Raw genomic sequence first — 21,555 nt, 5'->3', positions numbered from 1 at the left:
TGCGACCGTTATCGATCTATTGTGATCGCCGCTGTTTTTCTTACAGTTCGCCTCCGAGTCCTGCATCCATTAGGAAGTGCAGTATCTTTTGGGGGGCGATATGTTTTACATCTTGTGGGCTTAGGATGTGTTTGCCCAGGTGTAAGCTCCGCTTGCGCATCAGAGGTCCGCAGTCCGTGAGCATGTGTAGTGGCGTTTCATCTGCCTCTTGGCACATCCTGCACGTTCTTGTTTCGGACAGTCCCATAGTGGACAAGTGCTTGTTTAAGCTGCAGTGTCCAGTGAGGGCTCGAACTAAGATGCGCATTTTGGTCCTACTCAGTCCTATGATCTGCTTAGAGCTTTTTCAATCATAGGCTTTTATGAGAGCTTTGGAATGAGTTAATCCTGGCGTGTCTGACCATGCCATAAAGGATTTGTTTAAATAGATGTTCTCCAGGGTCATTCGAGCGAGACTTTTGGGAACACCACAAAAGGGTTCTGGACCATATTGTGTTCCCTCCGCTCCCGCTCTGGCTAGTTCGTCGGCATTTTCATTGCCCTCGATTCCCGCATGACCTGGAACCCATCTCAGCGTTACTCTGTTCCGTTCTCCTAGAGTATTTAGTCGACTCATGCAGTTTTCTACCAACTTTGAGGTGATTAAGTTGGAGTTTAAGGCCAGCAGCGCGGCCTGACTGTCTGAGTTAATGTAAATTATGTGGTTGGCATAACTTTTTTCGCAGGTTAGCTTCCGCACATTCAATAATGGCGTAGACTTCTGCCTGAAAGATAGAGGCAAATTTGCCCAGGCTTTGAGATAGCCTAAGCTTCGGCTGCTCTCCATACACGCCAAAGCCTACGTTAGGGCCCATTTTTGACCCATCAGTAAACCATATAAGGCTGCCCTTCTCACAGGTGACTTGCTTGTTCAGCCAGTCCTCCCTGTGTGGTATTTCCACTTTGTAGTTCTTTTGGAAGCTACAACTTGGAACCATGATGTCAGAAGTCATGCAAAGAGTAGGTGTGCTCTTTATAGCCTCCAGTAATGTTCTTATTCTCTGGGATATGCAATGGAAGCCCCCCTGAGCGTCTATCCTGTAGGCACTTGCCTCCGCCTCCTTAGCAATGTCTAGTACCCATAGTACAAGCTTTGCTTAGTTTGGGACTAGAAGCATAGAAGCGTAATGTAAAATATCCAAGGATTTATTTATTTATGTCTTATTATTATTTGACCGCAATCACACCTAATGTCAAGTGAGATGCAGTCTAGGATCTTGTATGCCCAGATACCTTTATTGTTTTACATTTCAAGCAATGTCACTTAAGTTACCTACCTACATTGGTTGACAGTGAAAAGTATTTGGAATACCTAATCTAACGTTTGGCGTAATTGACACGCAAAGTGGATATCACAAAACAGATATCAAGAGAGAATTGAAGAAACAATGTAACTTGTAATATGTATTCTTTTAGGGGTATATGTGTAAGATTTATGGTGCTTAATGAAATTTTCTGCCACACGCGTTCGACAGTCATTTCTCTCGCGTTATTAAATCCTTAAGGGGGCTTATTCTGAAAAACTTCTATATTTTGAGAAAAAGTCTTTACTCAACACAACTTGGGATGCTATGCTACCATGAGTGAGAGAGACAAAGAAAGATCCGTGTATTTTTGTGCAGTATTCGTTTGATAAGTAAAATATTATTGTATTTTTTTTATTTGGGATTTCATCACGGCTGATTTATGATGTCTAGTATGCAAGCAAGAAAATAAATGCAGACCCCAAAAACTTCTAGCTCTAGATTTTTCCTTTGTCTAGATCAGCATTTGCTGTATTAGTGAAAGCCGTACTCGAGTGTGAAAACAAACAAAAAAGTGTAAAATCATTTCGCACTAGTTTTTATCACCGATTGAAAAAGCCTAATCCTAACTCGACTCGTCTCGTCATAGAGCCTTCTAGCATAATTATATAAAATACAAAACGCTCACACGTCCGTTTACTTCGAAATGGCTCCGCATCTTTTATTTAGACAGATAATAAAAATACAAATATAAAACAAATTCAAAGATGTTCGAAAGTGTTGCCATACTTAGGTACTCAAGAAATTCCCGAGAATAGCCGCGACGAGTCGTCTCCACCATCGCATCGGGATAAACGTCGCAGCTGTATTCCTTTGCGTTGCTGGAGAAAAGAAAATGCTCAGTTAGGGCAGCGTCACACTCGCGACTATAAAGGGAATAAGAATTAAAGTTTAATAAAAAGAATAAATATTCACATAAAAAAATCGCTACAGCAGCAGCAAGTATCTCTTAGCTCTATGAAAAAACGATAAAATTATTTTGTCAAGATAGGTATATCCGTAAAATAATTTATTCCTTTATGTACCTGAAGAATATATCAGTCACACAATGATATAACGAGACACGATTCATGAACAGCCCTTCAAATACACAGCGAATCGAGACACAATTGAAATCAATGTTACCGCGGTCTCATGCAACTATTTAGGGTTCCACGAGCTACCTTGAAGCTTTTCCTACCCTATTTGTAATACTCTCCCTATTATTTCCTCACTAGTATTTACTGTATGTTACAATCATAAACACCGTATTCTAAAGCAGTTCGTACACCAAAAATGGGTCGACTAAAAAGTATTTATTTAGTCGCAAGTCTGCAGCTGTCCTTATCCCAACCCTCTTGTCCTAGTGCCAACTAGCGAGGATCAAAGGGTAAGCGTGAAACTAATTAGAGGCGTTGGTTTCCCGCTTTCGAAGAGGGTTAAGTGAGTACTCATCCTGCTTTTTATTTGAACGTTACTATGGATGATAGTTCTGGCTTAAATGGCTGATTACCTGTTTATATTCGCTATCACTAGGATATGGGAGTTTTTCTTATAGCAAATTACATGCCTCAAAATATTCACATAGAAAATGTACCTACCTATCTCCTAAACTCAATATATAAATTCTATTCTATTCTATTCTAACTCGATCTTTTGTAACTTATTCAATCAAAACTTTATGTTTGCAATCTGCTCAGCTCGTTCTTATTGCATATTCTGTGAATTGAAATACCTATCCAATCACCTTTGATAATTATTTTGTCATCAATGTTGTGTGACTTGTAACATTACGATAGAAAAAGAATAAGTTTAATCTGATTTAACTATTCAGAAGTTTGATTGAGTACAATTTTGTAAATAAGCAAAAAAATTGTCTGACGATAGAGCCGAGAAGTCAACCACATAAGACCAGACTACATAAATTATACTGAATCAAATATAACACATACGTTATACAGTTTAAGCACTGTACTATGGCATAATCAAGCTTTAGCCCCTTCATCCGTATCAATAGAATTTACTTACCTCTCACTTCAACCGTGCCATTGAAACGATACAAATTATTCAGAGCTTACAAACGAATTCAAACCGGCCAAATTGAATTTGCACTCGGAAAATTTCAGTACGGCGACACTGTGACAACCGCCTAAATCTAAGTCTGAGTGTTTTGAATAGGCGCACAATTTGTCGCTACAAATTATTCACTCGCGCAGTTGTTGAAAAGGGTGTCTTTTTTAGGGTTCTGTACCGTAAAAGGAAAAACGGAACCCTTACAGGAATCATTTTTTGTCCATTTGTTTGTCAACAACCTTTTTCTCAGGAACACGTTGGAGCTATCGGCAGAGGGAACACCCCAGGTTATTAGTGGGTTCGAGCCCCACATAACCTGCCGTCCCCCGGCGGTAGGTATGGATAGGCCATTTTCCTGGGTAAAAAAAAAAGGAAACAAGTTTGTACGGAAACCTCAAGGCGCGAGTGCGACTCGCACCTGACCAGACTTTTTTCCAAACAGAAAATAATTTTGCCGGTGACGGCCAGGCAACGGCTGCTACTCGACAGCCGTGAAATTGACCCTTGAGTTGCGGTAACATTATTTTATTGTTTCCTCAATTTCGTTGAAAGGAACGTCGAGGTAACATTATTTTTATATTTTTATTACAAATGGATGCCACAGTGTCACCGTGTGATCACTTTCTTGGAAGGATCTAGCTATCATTTGTTTTAGACAACAAGCCTATCGCGGTTCATAGAGTTTGACATAGTTGTTGTGACATTAGCAATGTTGTGTTAATGAAAAAAAAAAGAGACCACGCGGGCGAAGCCGCTGGCGGAAACCTAGTAACGTTATAATAATATGTTTACTTTGCTAGTGAACAAGTGTATTTGTTAAGGTTTGTATTAACCAACAAACAACATTATTTTGGTTTTAGGATTAACTTTTCAAGCAGCAGAATTACGACGACGAAAGATTTATTAACGCACCTCTTCTGAAAAACTGTCAAGTCCAAAACTTTATGGCGCTTTTACTCACAGACATTAGATTCATGTCGGTGCTTTACTACTACTTACCTAAGTTGAAGAGAACAAGCTTTTATAAAACTGATGGATTGTGACTTTAAGCTCAAGCGGTATTTCAAAGGATGAGAGATATACCAATATTCTATTCGCATTCGAAGCGGGGTCAAGTTAATTGTAGGTTAGTGGAACAATATGTATTTGTGTTATTTTCATCTTTCATGGTCTATGAAATTTCAATTTTGTAAATAAAATAAAAAAGGATTGCTATCTTAACTTTTTTTCGACGAAATTCCGGTATTTCTGCACAAAAAACTCCATGGATAAGATGCCTTAGCAGCTAAGTAAGGCATCTTATCCATGGAGTTTTTTAGATACAAGATCTGATAGACTGCCCCAAATTTCACGGCGTCGTTTCTTTGACGCGCAATTTATGAACACGCGGTTGTCGTTTCTGTCAGGGTTTCATCAAAAAAACCTTAAAATAACGAGTGAGGACGCAAAATGGAGGCTTTTGTTTTATTTATCATGCGCACATCTCGGCGACGGAATCGGCTTTTTATATTCCGTCGTAAAACTGCGCCAGCGTTTACACACAACGATCTCTGTTGGTATACGATATGGTGATGCGGTTATGCTTTTGAAGTACTAGGCATATCGGTTTGTGGTAAAGGCAATCATAGATTTTAATTTGGAAACTTGAAATTTTTCAAATCATGATTAAGTAGTTTATCGTTTTTAAAATCATAGAACTTACTTCATTTAAAGATTTTTGGTATTCAAATTAGGTAGGTGCTTAATCTATATTATTAGAGGACAATGACACACCACATTAACTTATTTTGATAAGTTTTAGAATTAGTCAAATTTTTGGCCTAAAGGTCTTATAACCGAAGATTTTTCTCATCTACGAGTATAGTGGGTCTAAACAGTATTTTTAATCTGAGGCAGCTATTATAATATTTTGAAGACAAATAACAATTAACAAGTGACGTCATGGACGAAGATTAGTCTCAAACATTTTAGTTCGGATCAACTAGCGTCGGTCACGAAACAAACAGGTAGGTGAAAGTTTCTTTAAGCCCCGCTCTAACCAGAATTAACTTTAAAACTTGCCCCTCACACTTTTGATCTCGTTACCGATTCAAATGGAAATATCAAGGGTTCCGGGAAAACGTCGACAATTTCTCAGACAACTTGTTTATTTCTTTCTGCCAATCAGAGCGGCGCAAGTCAATTAACTTCTCTAATTTATTTCTTCAACGTCTCGCTTCAGTTTGTCGCGGTGTTAGTTTTGAATTTTTGGCGCGGTCTGTGATTGGAACGCGACGGTAATTTAGTAATTGGACGCTATTAGATAAATTTGGTCTGGTAGCTATGTTATACACAATGTATTTTTCAGGAAAAAATATTTCAAACGTATTATTTACCTACCTTAACTACTAAATAACTTTATTATTAATTCTAATTTAAAATTAACAGGTTTACGAGTAGGTATAAGGTCAAAAGATGCTGATGATGAATACGACGACAGCCAAGTTACTGATATACATACGCCTTCGTATGATTTATGATAAAGGTACGTATAATCCTTCATTATGTTTCACAGCTTCATTCTTTGCGATTTATACATTTATTGGTTTACATATTGTAGTAGCGCCCCCAAGCACTAGCCTTCCACGCATTTTTTAAAGTTATTTTTATTTTTTAAGTCGATTTAATAAAATTCAATTTGATTGAATCGAGTTTAAAAAATGGCAACACTTAAGTGACGTATTTCCGAGTACCCCCACTACGTAGCTCGCTTTAGCCGGCGGCCATTTGCTGCGAGTCATTTCTGCGTTCTCGTGCTCAAGCCTTCGCACGTACATTCGGAGCTCTACGCTTTCAACATGGGAAATAAAAGGAAATATAATTCTGAAGAAGAAATACGGCGTAAAATACAAAAATTGGAGAAGAAGCTACAAAAGACTCGTGAACATGACCAAATATCGGACGAAGAACCCAACCGTAAGTAAAAATTATTATTTTATATTTTTGGTGATCCAATAGTGATACGTGATGCCAACTCTGGGCTCCCACTGTCACGATTATTGAATCAACCTATTGGCCATAGAGCGATACGTGCTGCTAACTTTGGGCTGCCACTGTCGCGTCTGCTAAATCAATGTGATACGTGCTGCCTTTTTTGGGCTAACACTGCCACGAGTATTGATAAATTTGGCCCTCCAAAAATGTGCTATTCTCTCGAAAGTATACGACACGTCTAAAAACCAAACTCTTTGGTTGTTTCAGTCGACGCCATCGTCGAGGAAGATGTCGGCAGTGCTGTAATAAGCTTACAGGATGAAAACCATCCTGAATCACTGTGGCCTGAGTCACCGTGCCCAGTATCACCGGCACGACTTGACTCCCCGGAGCGTGCCGCACCGGGCCTAATATCACCCTCCAAATCTATACCTGGACCCTCTTCGCCAAAAGAGACGCAAGAAGTCGTGCCATCCGAGTCTGTAAGCCCTACCGAAGTGGTTTTAGACGATGATATTTTGCAACTGTTGGGTGACGCTCCGAAGGCGGAAGCCACTCTCGGTCCGGCTATCCACAAAGACGTCGCCAACAGGTGGCAAGAAATCCTAGCAAAGGGTCTTCAAAAAGATGTTAAGGACCAAATTATGCAGCAATATTCGGTACCAAATAATTGCGATTTATTAGTGGCACCTACGTTAAATCCTGAGGTTAAGGCCGCTATTCGAGATGTTATGGTGAAACGAGATTCGGCACTAATGTACCAACAAAAACAGCTTGCAGTAGCTATTTCTGCTTTAGGCACAGCTGTAGACTCAATTCTTTCGAATGAAACATCCAAACAAAAGATTTTAAAGCCAATAAGTGATGCGTGCCGCATTTTATGTGACATACATTTCCACGAGACTAAGACTCGTAGGCATTTCGTTATTACTTCTATTAATACTGAACTGAAGGATTCATTGGTTAACACCGTTAGAAACAATCAACTTTTTGGTGACAATATTACGGAAAAAATTAAAACTGCAAAATCCATCCAAAAATCTGGAGAGGCATTGAAAACCGTACCAAAACCTACATATAAAAATCCAGCTAACAAACCAAGTACAAGTAAGACTAATAATTTAAACTACAAACCGCAGCAACGGAAGGCCGACAACGACAACCGCCGCTGCTGCGAGAGGTCGACCGGCCTACCGCACGACGCGCCCGGGCCCCAGCGACTCGTACCGGCCTCCGCACCGCTCGCCGCCTCATCAGCCGCCGCCGCCGTCGTCGAGGAGGACTCATCACACCTAGATCACGAGGTACTGTACGCTGGCAGACTCAAATACTTTTTACATGAGTGGTCACAAATCACGAATGACCCCACTATTTTATCGTGGATAAATGGATATAAGATACCATTTTCCTCAATGCCAATCCGTACTAATAACCCTAGTGTTTATCCTCGCTGGGATAGTGAAAATAAAGATTTTAACGAATCTATTAACCATTTATTAAAAATTAATGCCATATCTATATGCAATCCTGTTAAAGGACAATTTTTGTCTAGTGTCTTCCTAGTGCCAAAACCGAATGGTAGTAAACGATTCATTCTTAATTTAAAGTGCTTAAATAAATTCATAAAAACACAGCACTTTAAGATGGAGGACTATCGTACCGCATCAAAACTTATTACTGAAAATTGTTTCATGGCATCAATAGATCTAAAAGACGCGTACTTTTTTATTCAGATTCATGAGTCTCATAAAAAATATCTTCGTTTTAAATATAACGACATTATGTACGAGTTTAATTGCTTACCTTTCGGTTTAAGCACGGCACCTTATGTTTTCACAAAGTTGATGAAACCAGTCTTAGAATTTTTGAGGTCACGTGGGATGCTTTCTGTCATGTATCTAGATGATATGCTTTGTATCGGACAGGATTATTTTGAATGTAAAAATAATGTTAGACAAACCAAAGCCCTTTTAGAGAGCTTAGGGTTTATGCTAAACACTGAAAAAAGTTGTTTGGTTCCTAAAAAAGTCACAAAATTTTTGGGATTCATTTTTAATTCTGAAGAAATGACTTTAACTTTACCTGAAGCTAAGAAAATTAAAATAAAAGACACACTTTTAACATTCAAAAATACCCGTAAATGTAAATTACGTGAGTTCGCGAGGATAATAGGTTTATTAATATCATCTTGCCCGGCTATACAATATTCCTGGTTATACACCAAACTATTTGAACGCCATAAGTTTTTATGTTTACTTAAAAACCCAAGTTATGAGCAATTTATACATATTCCATGTTCATTACAAAAGGATATAAATTGGTGGTTAGATCATATAGACTTTGGATATTTTTCACTTAAGGTCAATCAATATAAACTTGAAATTTTCTCTGACGCCTCTACTACTGGTTGGGGCGCTTACTGTTGTGGACAAAAGAGCTATGGTTATTGGAAGGATGATGAAAAATCTTTGCATATTAACGAATTGGAACTGAAATCTGCTTTTCTAGCACTTAAATGTTTCGCTAAAGAGATGTTTGACTGTAATATTTTACTTCGTATAGATAATGTAACTGCTATATCCTGTATTAATCGTATGGGTAGTGTTCAATATAATCACTTAAATAAACTCTCAAGGCAACTTTGGGAATGGTGTGAAGAGCGTCGAATAATTGTTTTCGCTTCCTACATAAACACTAAAGAAAATAATGATGCGGATTCACTTTCACGGAAAAAGTTTCAGGACACTGAGTGGTAGTTAAACGAATATGCTTATAAAGATATAATTAAAAAATTTGAATTGCCCGAGGTAGATTTATTTGCTAGTCGATTTAACGCAAAATGTTCAATTTATGTCACATGGAAAACTGACCCTGATGCATGGACTACAGATGCTTTTACCATATCATGGAATGGAATTAGATTCTACGCTTTTCCACCATTCTCACTTATTGTTAAGGTATTACAAAAAATTGTAAATGACAAGGCAGAAGGCATCTTAGTAGTGCCATATTGGCCAACACAACCATGGTTCCCTCTTTTTCAAAAATTAGTCATTTCTGATGTTATGTATTTTGAGCCCAATATTAATTTATTGCAATCTCCTTTCAGGCTGCATCACAGTCTTCACAAGACGTTACGCTTAGCTGCCGCGAAGTTGTCAGGCAAGCTCTACTAAAAAGATTCTTATCTCCAAGATCAGTCGAAATTATGTTAGCCTCCTTATCAGACAATACATATAAACAATATAACGGCTGTATCAGAGCCTGGATTACCTATTGTGCGATCTATAATTATGATTATATGAAAGTTTCCGTCCCTAATCATTCATTTTCTCACGAGTATTTTCGATAAAGGGGCTAAATATGGTACTATAAATTCTTATAAATCCGCCTTGTCATTATTGTTAGGTAAAGAATTATTAGATGATGACCGTATAAAACGGTTTATAAAAGGTGTTTTCAGATTGAGACCCACGGTACCAAAGTATAACATGACTTGGAACCCTAATATTGTTTTAAATTATTTGGCAGAAAAGTGGCCTAACGTAGATCTCGATCTGGAAACACTTTCCAAAAAGACCCTGACTTTGTTGGCTTTGGTGACTGCTCACCGTGTCCAAACATTATCTTTGATAAAGTTAAGTAATATCACTACTCAACCATCTATCGAAATTACCATTAAAATACCGGATTTAGTAAAAACCTCAAAACCAAATTCATTTCAACCCTTTTTAAGATTGCCCTTTTATAATTCTCGTCCCGAAATTTGTCCCGCTAGATGTTTAGAAGAGTATATTCGTAAAACTCAAACACTTCGCAAAAATGATAATGATCATTTATTCATTAGTTACAAACGTCCATATTCTAAAGTTACATCACAAACTCTAAGTCACTGGATTAAAAATACTCTTCAATGTAGTGGTATTAACACTGATATTTTCACTGCACACAGCACTCGTCACGCGGCGACTTCTTCAGCCAACAAATCCGGGGTCAATATAGATGTTATTAGGAAAACTGCAGGTTGGAGTGATTCATCTTCAGTTTTTGCAAAATTTTATAATAAGGAAATTGTCACAAACTCCAATCAGTTTGCTGAATCTATATTAGATGCATGCTTGTAATTCCTGATGATTTTTTCTGTAAAGAAATGTTATTGATTATAGTATAATATAGTATTTCTTTATACATATATTTATGTTACATTATTTTAATGACATAAATAAAAACTTACCTGTTCGTTTCACATTTTATTTTATTTTCATAATATGTAGTTACTCTCTCAACATCCTACAATATGTAAACCAATAAATGTATAAATCGCAAAGAATGAAGCTGTGAAACATAATTGAAGATCAAACGAACTTAACAAGTGAAGTTCGATCATAATTATGTGAACAGCTTCATTCGAAGCGATTTATACACACCCACCCTATCAACTAAACCCTCCCTTAATCTGAAACTAAAAATTAAAATATGAAACGATTTAGCTGTAAACAAAATGACTCGCAGCAAATGGCCGCCGGCTAAAGCGAGCTACGTAGTGGGGGTACTCGGAAATACGTCACTTAAGTGTTGCCATTTTTTAAACTCGATTCAATCAAATTGAATTTTATTAAATCGACTTAAAAAATAAAAATAACTTTAAAAAATGCGTGGAAGGCTAGTGCTTGGGGGCGCTACTACAATATGTAAACCAATAAATGTATAAATCGCTTCGAATGAAGCTGTTCACATAATTATGATCGAACTTCACTTGTTAAGTTCGTTTGATCTTCAATTATACATTTTACTAAAGGTCACCCAATACTGCCCGTCTGCCAACAAGGCGAAATTAAATTATTGACTGATGCGAAAATCCTGTCAAACTTATTTATATAGGTAAATGAAGTTTTGGTGTAAGTCCCTAAGTACACTAAACCTGGGTCTAACCAGCAACCGGGCCATATAAGACGAATTATACTTCGTCGCTGCATCCTCGAGATTTTCATATTTACCAGGTAGTCCACTTCTCATTGTACTAGGCATCGAACATTTTAGAGCATACAATACAAAAAAGTACTTGTTATGACTCGATATCCGGCGGTAGTGGGGCACGCTTACGTCACACCCCTCCAACCGTCGAGTCGTCATTCGCTTCGATAGTGCGGGCATCGTAACATCGAAATTTCTCGTTCGTGCCGCAAAATTAAATTAAATTAAATTGGAAAAAGTGTGTGCTTCGTGTGTGTTTAAATGTGAAATGACCATAAAAGTAAACATTTCGATAAAATACACAGTTATTACGTCGTCTAGAGCGACGCGACATTTGGAGGATAATAATGGCTACCTGTTGGGGAATCAGGAGACCGGATCAAGGCCGCAAGTAGGTAAGTGCTCCGCCAACGAAAGTGCCTGCCAAGCTGCAGTCTGCGAGGAATCGCGCCGTATTGCAAAAAACATCACTCATCGTGAATCACAATGATGACTACGACCTCTCTGGCAAGAGTGTACCGACCGAGAGGCAGATGAGTTTGGGGAATATTTAAAACAATTATTTTGTTTTTACCCAACTGTAAAAGGAATGGCAAAATATTTTCGACTATGTTCAATCTGTGCTCGTACATAGGTACGTAATATATTGGATCCTAATTTAACACTGAGTTGTGCTGTGATGTGAGTTGTGCTGTGATGAAGTTCATACCGTGTTCATGGAATCTTACCTTAATGCTATTAAAGTAATCTATGTATTTCCTAAGAGTAGTGATGCGATTACTACCGAAATACCAAAATCGTAATAAAGAACCTCGATGCGATTGAGGTCAAATACGAATCTCTTAGAGTAGTGATGCGATTGCTACCGAAATACCAAAATCTTAATAAAGAACCTCGATGCGATTGAGGTCAAATAAGAGTTTCTTAGAGTAGTGATGCGATTACTACCGACATACAGTTCACAAGAACAAAAACTCGCTGCGTGCCTCCGCACGGCGCGCCTGCCGTGACCACTGGCCCCGCCGCCCCGTCGTCTTCCCGTGCGCCCAGGTGGGACCCCGCCGTGGTTCAGCTGCTCTGCAACTGCCCTTCGCGACCTATGTCGCCCCGTCCGAAAAACGGTGTCGTAAGGTGAGTGCGTCCATTGCTATCATAATTGCTATTGAACGTAACTAAATTTACTTGGCTGGTGTATTTACATACAGGACCTACCTATCAGATTTTTTGTTTAAACTATTTAAATAAAATAAGAAACTATATTCAATTGTACTAAAACAATGATTTCGAATAATCAACCTGTAAACCATCAGCGAGACCTTATATATATTATGTATTTCCTTGAGTAGTAATGCGATTACTACCGAAATACCATAATCGTTATGAAGAACCTCGATGCGATTGAGGTCATATAACTATTACCTAGAGTAGTGATTCGAAATATCAAAAGAATCGGATGATTCAACACAGGAGGAAATATCAGTCTGTTAAACCAGCAAAACCGGATATAGAGGTTACATAGGTAAATAGTTTTAACTTCAGACACGGAAAAGTTATCCCGTTAGCCAATAATATTTTGGAAGGCTTAGGTCAGCCTAAAAAGTAAAACTGAGGTGTACGCACTCCAATTTGGAGATGAGATAATATTCTGAACGCTTGGGCGAATCTTGGCTAATTGACTGAGGGACGAGTCAATCCAGAAGTTGACTAAAATACTTGCACATGTTGTCACGTGTCTCTTACGCAAATAAATTAAAACGGGGGGCTTATCCCTCAAGGTAACTGCTCGAGGAAACGCAGAAATAGTAATAAAAAAGAAAAATACACAAAATGATAAAATGTATTTATTTAAAACTTTTATACAAGTCCATAAATTAAATTAAAATTACAATAGGAATAAGGACTTTAATCTAAATCAAGAAAACGTTATTTAAATGTTCAAATATTATTTTCGAATATTTGCCTCTGTGTGGGGTAACCGGTTCACGCATTTCTTTTCCTCAACACCATCCGGTTACTGTATGTGTGCGCGTGCGCAAACATCACCAACACCCTACAGTAGTAGTGCAACTGTCGCAATTTTTTGAGCAGCAGCTTTATTGAACGGTGGCATGATAAACACCAAAATTATTAAGATTATAAATTATATCAGATATTTAATAGCAGTAATCCTACCTTTAGGTTTTGAGTGCCAAAACACATCAGCAGTTTCAGTTTCGGTCATCCTTATGAACAGCAGCGACGACCAGCGATTGCTACAGCAATTTCGTCAAAAACAAACAACAGCGAATTATTTCCGCTTTCTACGCTTTATTCTGGTCTCGTGATAAGGTTTAATTTAAACCAGTATACCAGCTTCATTCCATAGTTACAAAACAGAAGCTTATGCCAACAACTTATAAACATTTTCACTTTGGTCTACCTAAGAACTGCAATGTTTTTTCAATACATAGTTATACATATTATACATAAATATTTGATATGTATATCAAATCCAGTGTAACTGAGAAGAGTAATTCTACGATAATCGTAAACCATTTACGTTCATATCTTTTACTCGAGTAAAGAATTTAGTTCAGTCGCCTAAATTAATGAATTTATGTAAAGAGTCTTATCCCACAAGCAAGATACCTACTTAAGATACCCATTACTTAATATACCTATCATCATCATCTTTTTACTTTTAGCAATGTTAACAAGAAACTGGTAAATTTCCATAAATATTATCAACATAACAACGAATCCAAACGTTAACAATACCTAATAAACTATATCATTCTATAGGAATGACGAATCGAATATTTATTCCTAAATATGTAGTGTGGGAAATGGCCCCAACTTCATGTTAGTACATTATTTCGTGACTTGGTGTTTCGGCTCTCGGTTGTGGTTTCTTTCTATCGCAAAAAATGATAAGCAATACAAATATTATTATTTATTTAATTTAAATATTTACCTATAACATCATAATTAAGAAACAGTTAATCGGCTACAGACAGCTGTGCGATGTATGAATATTTCTGCTACCGTAAGGTTACCTCTGTAACATCTTCAAGCTTACTGAAATAAAAGATTTGAGTGTTATTTTTTGTGGGTCTCACACAACACAATTGGTTTGACAAACAATAAGACAAAACAAGGAAATATATTATTTTTTGAAGTACTATTTACTTACTTAGTAAAAGTAAAGTAATAAATAAATTCATTTATTTATTCTATTGGTTTACCAAGAACATACGTTCTTGTGTAAGTGTAAGTAAGTAAGAGCATAAGCTCTATTAAAACACTAAGTATAACATCTATAACGTACACAGTCAATTAGAGGTAAACTCTGCATGCAATGAAGTGTTTATTTCAGAAAAATGACATCAAAGTACAATTTTAGATAACGCTCTCTGCTCTAAGCGTATACTTATATACGATACATGAAATCGGTCTTGACATGATGTATTAATATTGCTTATTTTAACTATTTTTTTATTAAGACCGCGTTTAAAAGTAAATAAATAATTCAATTTGTGCTACTGACAGATAAACTCAGTAAATATACAAAGGAAAAGTGGTAATATATCAAAGTCTATATATTTTATTCTTCATGTTTATTGCACCGCCTTAGTCTCTCTACTAGACCTGTGGTTGACTGGCAGAGAATGCCACTTGGCATTAAGTCCGCCACTGTACAGTTTTATGTGCAAAAATATAAATAAATAAATGTTATCCTATCTTATATACACACACACTTATCTGCAAAAACGTTTAATAAAACGTTTCATTACCTGAACGTAGTTAGAATAAGCCACCTCTTTTGTGTGCCGACGTTCTGTCGGACTGAGCACGCTGACTGGCGATACTCACGGATTGCGCGCAAATTTTTGCGAAGTACCCACTTATTTAGTTAATCTTTAATTTTATATTCTGTTAATATAAAGTTATCGTTCTCAGTTTGGTTATTATGTTTCCAATCCAAAGCTAGTGTTACTAAACATTGTGCTTCTCTCACGTTAGTGAATTGTTTTAATTCTTGGGGAAATAAAAATCTTAAACTAGATATAAATTCAATTATCATAGCTCAATATACAAAATCTGACCCCAGAAAACAGTTATTGTGTAAACTTAAAAGCGAAGGCAAAATTTCAAACAACAGCTACATTTTATTTGAAGCAGAAAATTACCATCAGAATACTATTAAGTATTTATTACATAAAAAAGAAGTAGTAAAAATATTAACTCTCAGAAGAATGGGACACCTGGCCTATTATATTTACCGGTGATTTTACTAATACTTTAGCACCCGGGCGATCCCAGTTGCACTTTAAAGTATTGTTTTCAATATCAGAGTTATTATTCCAGCAAATACAATTATTTCTTACAAGTTTACAGAAATAACAAGTTATATTCGTATCCTTACTAATACCAGGCCTGGCTCACTCCGCGCGGTACATCCGATAATTACCTACAGCGAAGCGCCCCGCCGGCGGGTATTATATCGGTCGAGTGTCACGCGCGCGCCCGTCAGGACGCTGGCGTGCGTTGTAGTACGTACCTAATTCTATGATCGAAGTATTATTTAAAAATGGACATAAAGAGAAAGAAATATTGTGCGGCGTTCGGGTATTTAAACTCGAAAAGAAATCTACCGGATTTATCTTTTTTTTCGCTTCCCAGAGATGCTGAAAGGTATGTTATCCATGTAGGTAATCAATAATTCTTAGGATAGTATAGGAACCTTAGATTAATAAAGCCAATAATTAATCTAAGATAGGAACCTAACCTACCATGACTATCTACTGCTCAGAATGCGTTCGTTCGTTTCAGCCAAATGAGGTCCACACCTGGACAAAGGCCTCTCCCAAGGTTTTCCATAATGAATGCGTATGAGTCATGAATGCTACATACGTACCTCATTACATATAAGAAGATTAATTATTTTTTCACTAGACAGCAACCCTAACAGCGTAAGAAGAGTTCAGAGGCACGCGATAGAAAGAGACAAAACTTGTAGGTGAATAAAATTGTAGGTACGTAGTGCTGTGCGAGCTGAATTCCACTTTATCGCGTCGCAGCAAGACTCGCATTTATTTAAATCGTCTTGCGGAGTAATCCTTCTGTACCTGTACTATTACTTATTCTGTGCTAATACTAAAAAACTAATCTCAAACTACGAAGAAATTTTACCACAATGCAAGAACCTCTAGGATAGATTAAACATATTTGAATATTTTTTCATTACGTGAGAGTTATATTGATATAACCTAAAATTATATTCCGCACAAAGTGTCCGTCATGCAACAACTAATGGTTGAAAAGTTATCATAGAATCGATTAAAAGAAAAGCAGCAGGCTAATCTAGAAAATTACCTTAAATTATATTCTTAAATTTTGAAGCAAGACCTTCTGCTTCGCATTTTGATAATACTTTACTTAACGATAATACCTATTATGTATAAATATTCTTTATAAAGGTCTTATTTATTTAAATAACGTATTTATCATAGTTTTGATTTCACTAAAGCTCTCTAAACATCTACCTGGTAAATATGAAAATCTCGAGGATGCAGCGACGAAGTATAATTTATGGTTAAACAAACTTACCTTAAGTGAAGTTTGACCGTAATTATACGAGTCGCTGCATCCGAAGAGATTTTCATTCCCGCCCTACCCCTAAGTTTACACTTAACTTACCCTTACTTAACTTTAGCGAAATCATACTCTGAAATGAATGACGACTCGACGGTTGGAGGGGTGTGACGTAAGCGTGCCCCACTACCGCCGGATATCGAGTCATAACAAGTACTTTTTTGTATTGTATGCTCTAAAATGTTCGATGCCTAGTACAATGAGAAGTGGACTACCTGGTAAATATGAAAATCTCTTCGGATGCAGCGACTCGTATAATTACGGTCAAACTTCACTTAAGGTAAGTTTGTTTAACCATAAATTATTTTACATTTGACATCTGAAAAAGTGAGTTAAACAATAACACAGCTAAAGTCCCGCTGTCCGCCGGTTAAAGTACACTCGCGAAGTTAAATAAAATTAACGGGATGACGTACTTAATAACAGTCTCATCTGCATGCAGTGCACAGACTCCCCCGAGCCTTGATTAATTAGGGAGCGTGTCGTGTCTCCAGGGTTTAAGTGATTAATAAATTACTTCAAACCCGCCCCACAGTTCAACCTTATAACCTGGATCATAAGGCCGAGTTTAAAACTGGCGTGTCGTGTCGAATATTCGTGACAGTGTTTTTTTTGTTTGCATCAACATATTAGCGGGAATTTTGTTGCAATGAGCGTTTGCATTTCGAGTTGGTTTCATTTAATACCTACCTAGGTACATATATTGAGCTGTGAGCATGTTATCTAACTTTCATGATGAGACCGGTGATTGCCTTTAGACCACAAGCCGTTTGGGTCTAATAATCAGACCGGGTGTGGTGGTCGTGTTTAAGGCACAAAACTATTGTGTGGGTCTAAACTAGCCAGAGTATAAAGAGAAAAGTGGTAGATCAGGTCTTATCAAACCGGTGTAGTGGGTTACCTTTAAGGCTGAGTTGAACCATTTTACTTTATTTTACTTTAACCGTAACTATACGGGATTATTCCCACCTCTCGTTCCCAAATCCCACCGCTGCAACTCCTGTGTAGCTCTACTCTCTCTTACTCCTGTTTGTTTAACCGTAACTATAACCATAACCGCTGATTTTTGTATAGAGTTTGATAGACTTTTGACGATCCTTAGCCACAAAACCATTGAGTGCGGGTCTAGCCAAGTATAAATGTTTGGCTAATAATAGCATATGGCGTATAATATAAAACTCAGTTAGGTCCAAGCCATGATGGGTCAAGAGAGTTCTGATGCGGGTGTGAAACCACCTGGTGTTCTCGAAATGAATTTGTTATGAAATTATTTAAGTTAGTCTACCGAGTCAGCGCAAGTTGCATGGCTAAAATGTGTTACCGACTTTGATTGAATGCTCTTATTAATATGGTAACATATGTTCAGTTTTAGTTTTGTACTTAATAAGTACTATAGTCTATCCAATATAGCTTGATTAGAATGACAGCTGCCATCAAAAGTAACGACATAACTTTGTAGTAGCGATCAATGAGAGCTAAATATATTGGCGGACAAGAAATAATTCACGTCTGACCTACAAACAATATTTTCGACGACAGTGCTTCCAATAAAATTGTTAATTTCGTGTAAATGCAGCGTTAAATTACACCAATAAGTAGTAATTCGAAATTATAAAAATCAAGCTAGAGTATTAACGACGTCTCTACAAGGTTATCTCTAGTTACAAAAATGTTAGTGTTGGGACATATTAAATTAAAACTATTTTTTTAACATATTTAACAAATTTTTTTTCTAATTTTTTAACATATTTAAGTCAAGTTATACGTTTCTCTAAATGTTCACTATTAAAAACCAAAAAACATTTCATTCTTAAATAATCAAACATCGGAAATCAATCACCGGTAATTTTTTGGGTATTCATAGCACCGTTGCTCTAGAAGAGATGCCCACCGCCCTATAGCGAGAGGAAAAAACCACTGAAGAACACTGATGATAATGACTACGACTTAGGTTGTACACCCTTGACATGAATTTTAAATTTTACTGTCTTTAAATTTAAATCATAATTGTCATTTTTATGAATAAAGATATGAAGAAAAATTGGGTGCATTTTTTATATCATTTTTTCGAAAACTTATCGATACATCTATGTGAACCGTACGAAACATACACAGCACTAGTCACATTCGTTTGACAGCCGTCATTCTAATCAAGCTATATTGGATAGACTATAATTAGATTAGTTAGGGTCACTAAGGGAATATTTACTAAGTTTCAAGAATTTGAAGAAGAATTTTGTTCAATGCAAAAAGTAGCAAAAGTAGGTACCTAACTTGTCGCTCTTGGGAGTCCTGTATTTTTAAAGAAATATCTGTATTCCCAAAGGAAATTTACGCGAATGCCTAATATTGTCGGTCGTTAAACTCACGTGATGTATCGCCATTGCCAAACCGCCGACAGCCAGACACATTTGAAATTCTGTTGTGTCTGTACTTCGATTGTTTAAATATTTACAACTTACTTATTGCTTAGTTGTTATACTGCCTTGTAAATTTCACACAGCACCATCTAGTTACAAACAAAGCAAAGTTATTGTAAACAAAGGATGTAAATGTTTGGTCACGTGTCAAGCCCGTTTCCTACTCTGCACGTAGGTATTTGTATGAAACTAAATTAAACTTATGATTTATGGAATAATATGTTTTAAATAAATCTACACTACTATTATAAAGAAGAAAGATTTGATTGTTTGTTTGTATTGAATAAGTTCATTAATACTAATGAACCGATTCTAAAAATCTTTCACCATTAGAATCCTGCATTATTTCTGATCAACATAGGTGGTGCAAAGTTAGACGAGCCAATTATTTATGAACTAGAACTAGAATTATGTACATTTTTAGCAGGTCCATATTTTTCGTATTAGTAGGTATACTCGTATAATTTTTTATAGTTTTTTTTTTCATTTATTTACCAAATAAAATTACAGACAATTAATTGGTTTTGACAGCATTCAGGAAACCACTAAGGTTTTGTTGGTACAAGGTCCTTATACATTTCCTCTAAAAAGATACATTAAAATGCGTATCATGCAAAATAACAGTAGTAGAAAGGTTAATATTTTCAGAATTCATCGTCATCCACGCGTTTCCGCGTAGCGAGTATTTTTCAGCGTAACTACGTTAATGGGAAGTACAGTCGACATCGTGTGCTTCGTCCAATTACTTAATGGTTCCGCAAAACACGCCTTGTACAAATGTCACATTTAAAATTGCAGATACACCCACATGGTTTAAGGGATAGGAAATCTTTGTAAAGTTCTTCATTTGGAAATATCGTACCAAATGTAAATAAATGTAAGTGATTGTTGATGTCTTTCCTTGATTATGCTACTTGTGAATATGCGGGTGATTTATTTACGCATTTCATTTATATTCACATCGTACCTACTTGCTGACTAGCAAAACTTTTTTTGAAGAATAATAGTAATTTGTTAAGCACTAATTACTTATAGTCCCGGTAACCCTTCGCGGTAAGCTAAATATGAGCTTATGTTACACGTGGATTCATTCATCACAATAGTCCAGCGGCGGCGGGGTTTGAACGAGTGTTTCCCGGATCTGGAGTCGCCAGTCCGACACCTTCACTATTGGGCTATTGTCGCACATAAAATTAGATGAAACAGTGTTACAAAAAGTGGTACAACCCGGTTAAGTTAACTGCGCATCTGGGGGCCGTGACGTCACATCGATGCTCTTGTACGAACGGGGCAAACACGGGGAGGTGTGCGGGTGAGTGCGTGGGAGAGTCGCATTCCAGCGAGGTGCGCAGTTAACTTGATGGCGTTGTTATTTTGTAGTTTTGATGTCATTCCGGGGCAGTCCTTCAATATTTTAATTTGATCCAAAAGATTTAAGCCGGTACCCTGTCCCCTGGCGTACGTGGGCGCTCCCTGCCTAGCGTTCATGACCGGCTGTTACCGCCAGGTCTAGCAGACAACGGCTTTTAGGCACGAAACGAGCCCTTTAACTCTACTAATAACATTTTAACCACACATCTGTGCCTACAAATAGACGATTAGCTCTGAACCGAAATCACTATAATCCGGACTTTTTCAAGGCAAGAGCATAAATAAAATCTATCGGAACTGTGAGTTTTATGAGCTGATTTGATTAATAGTGTTAAAGACCATTTTCGTATAAATTTTGTTCGACATACGTTTTTTATAAATTGACGTATTTCATTAAAAAAAAAAACCTCCTCCTTTTTAGGGTTCCGTAGCCAAATGGCAAAAAACGGAACCCTTATAGATTCGTTATGTCTGTCTGTCTGTCTGTCCGTCCGTCCGTCTGTCCGTCTGTCCGTCCGTATGACACAGCCATTTTTTTCCGAAACTATAAGAGCTATACTGTTGAAACTTCGTAAGTAGATGTATTCTGTGAACCGCATTAAGATTTTGATGCAAAAATAAAAAAATAATAATAAATATTGGGGGCTCCCCATACTTAGAACTGAAACTCAAAAATTTTTTTTTCATCGTGTGGGGTATCTATGGAGAGGTCTTCAAAAATGATATCGAGGTTTCTAAAACATTTTTTTTCTAAACCGAATAGTTTGCGTGACAGACGCTTCCAAAGT

General features: G+C 37.0%; 1 protein-coding gene across 1 annotated transcript; it reads left to right on the top strand.

The window, feature by feature from the left end:
* The first annotated feature begins 6,232 nt into the window (after positions 1 to 6,232).
* Positions 6,233 to 9,544, top strand: LOC135074817 (uncharacterized). The gene is made up of 3 exons (XM_063969199.1): positions 6,233 to 6,350; positions 6,636 to 7,677; positions 9,478 to 9,544. Exons 1-3 carry the CDS (start codon positions 6,233 to 6,235, stop codon positions 9,542 to 9,544), a joined length of 1,227 nt encoding a protein of 408 aa, XP_063825269.1.
* The last annotated feature ends 12,011 nt before the right edge of the window (positions 9,545 to 21,555 follow it).

Source organism: Ostrinia nubilalis, chromosome 9 (genome assembly GCF_963855985.1).
Source record: "Ostrinia nubilalis chromosome 9, ilOstNubi1.1, whole genome shotgun sequence".
Classification (NCBI taxonomy): domain Eukaryota; kingdom Metazoa; phylum Arthropoda; class Insecta; order Lepidoptera; family Crambidae; genus Ostrinia; species Ostrinia nubilalis.
Note: the sequence above shows the minus strand (reverse complement) of the source record. Positions and strands in the feature narration are given on the sequence as shown.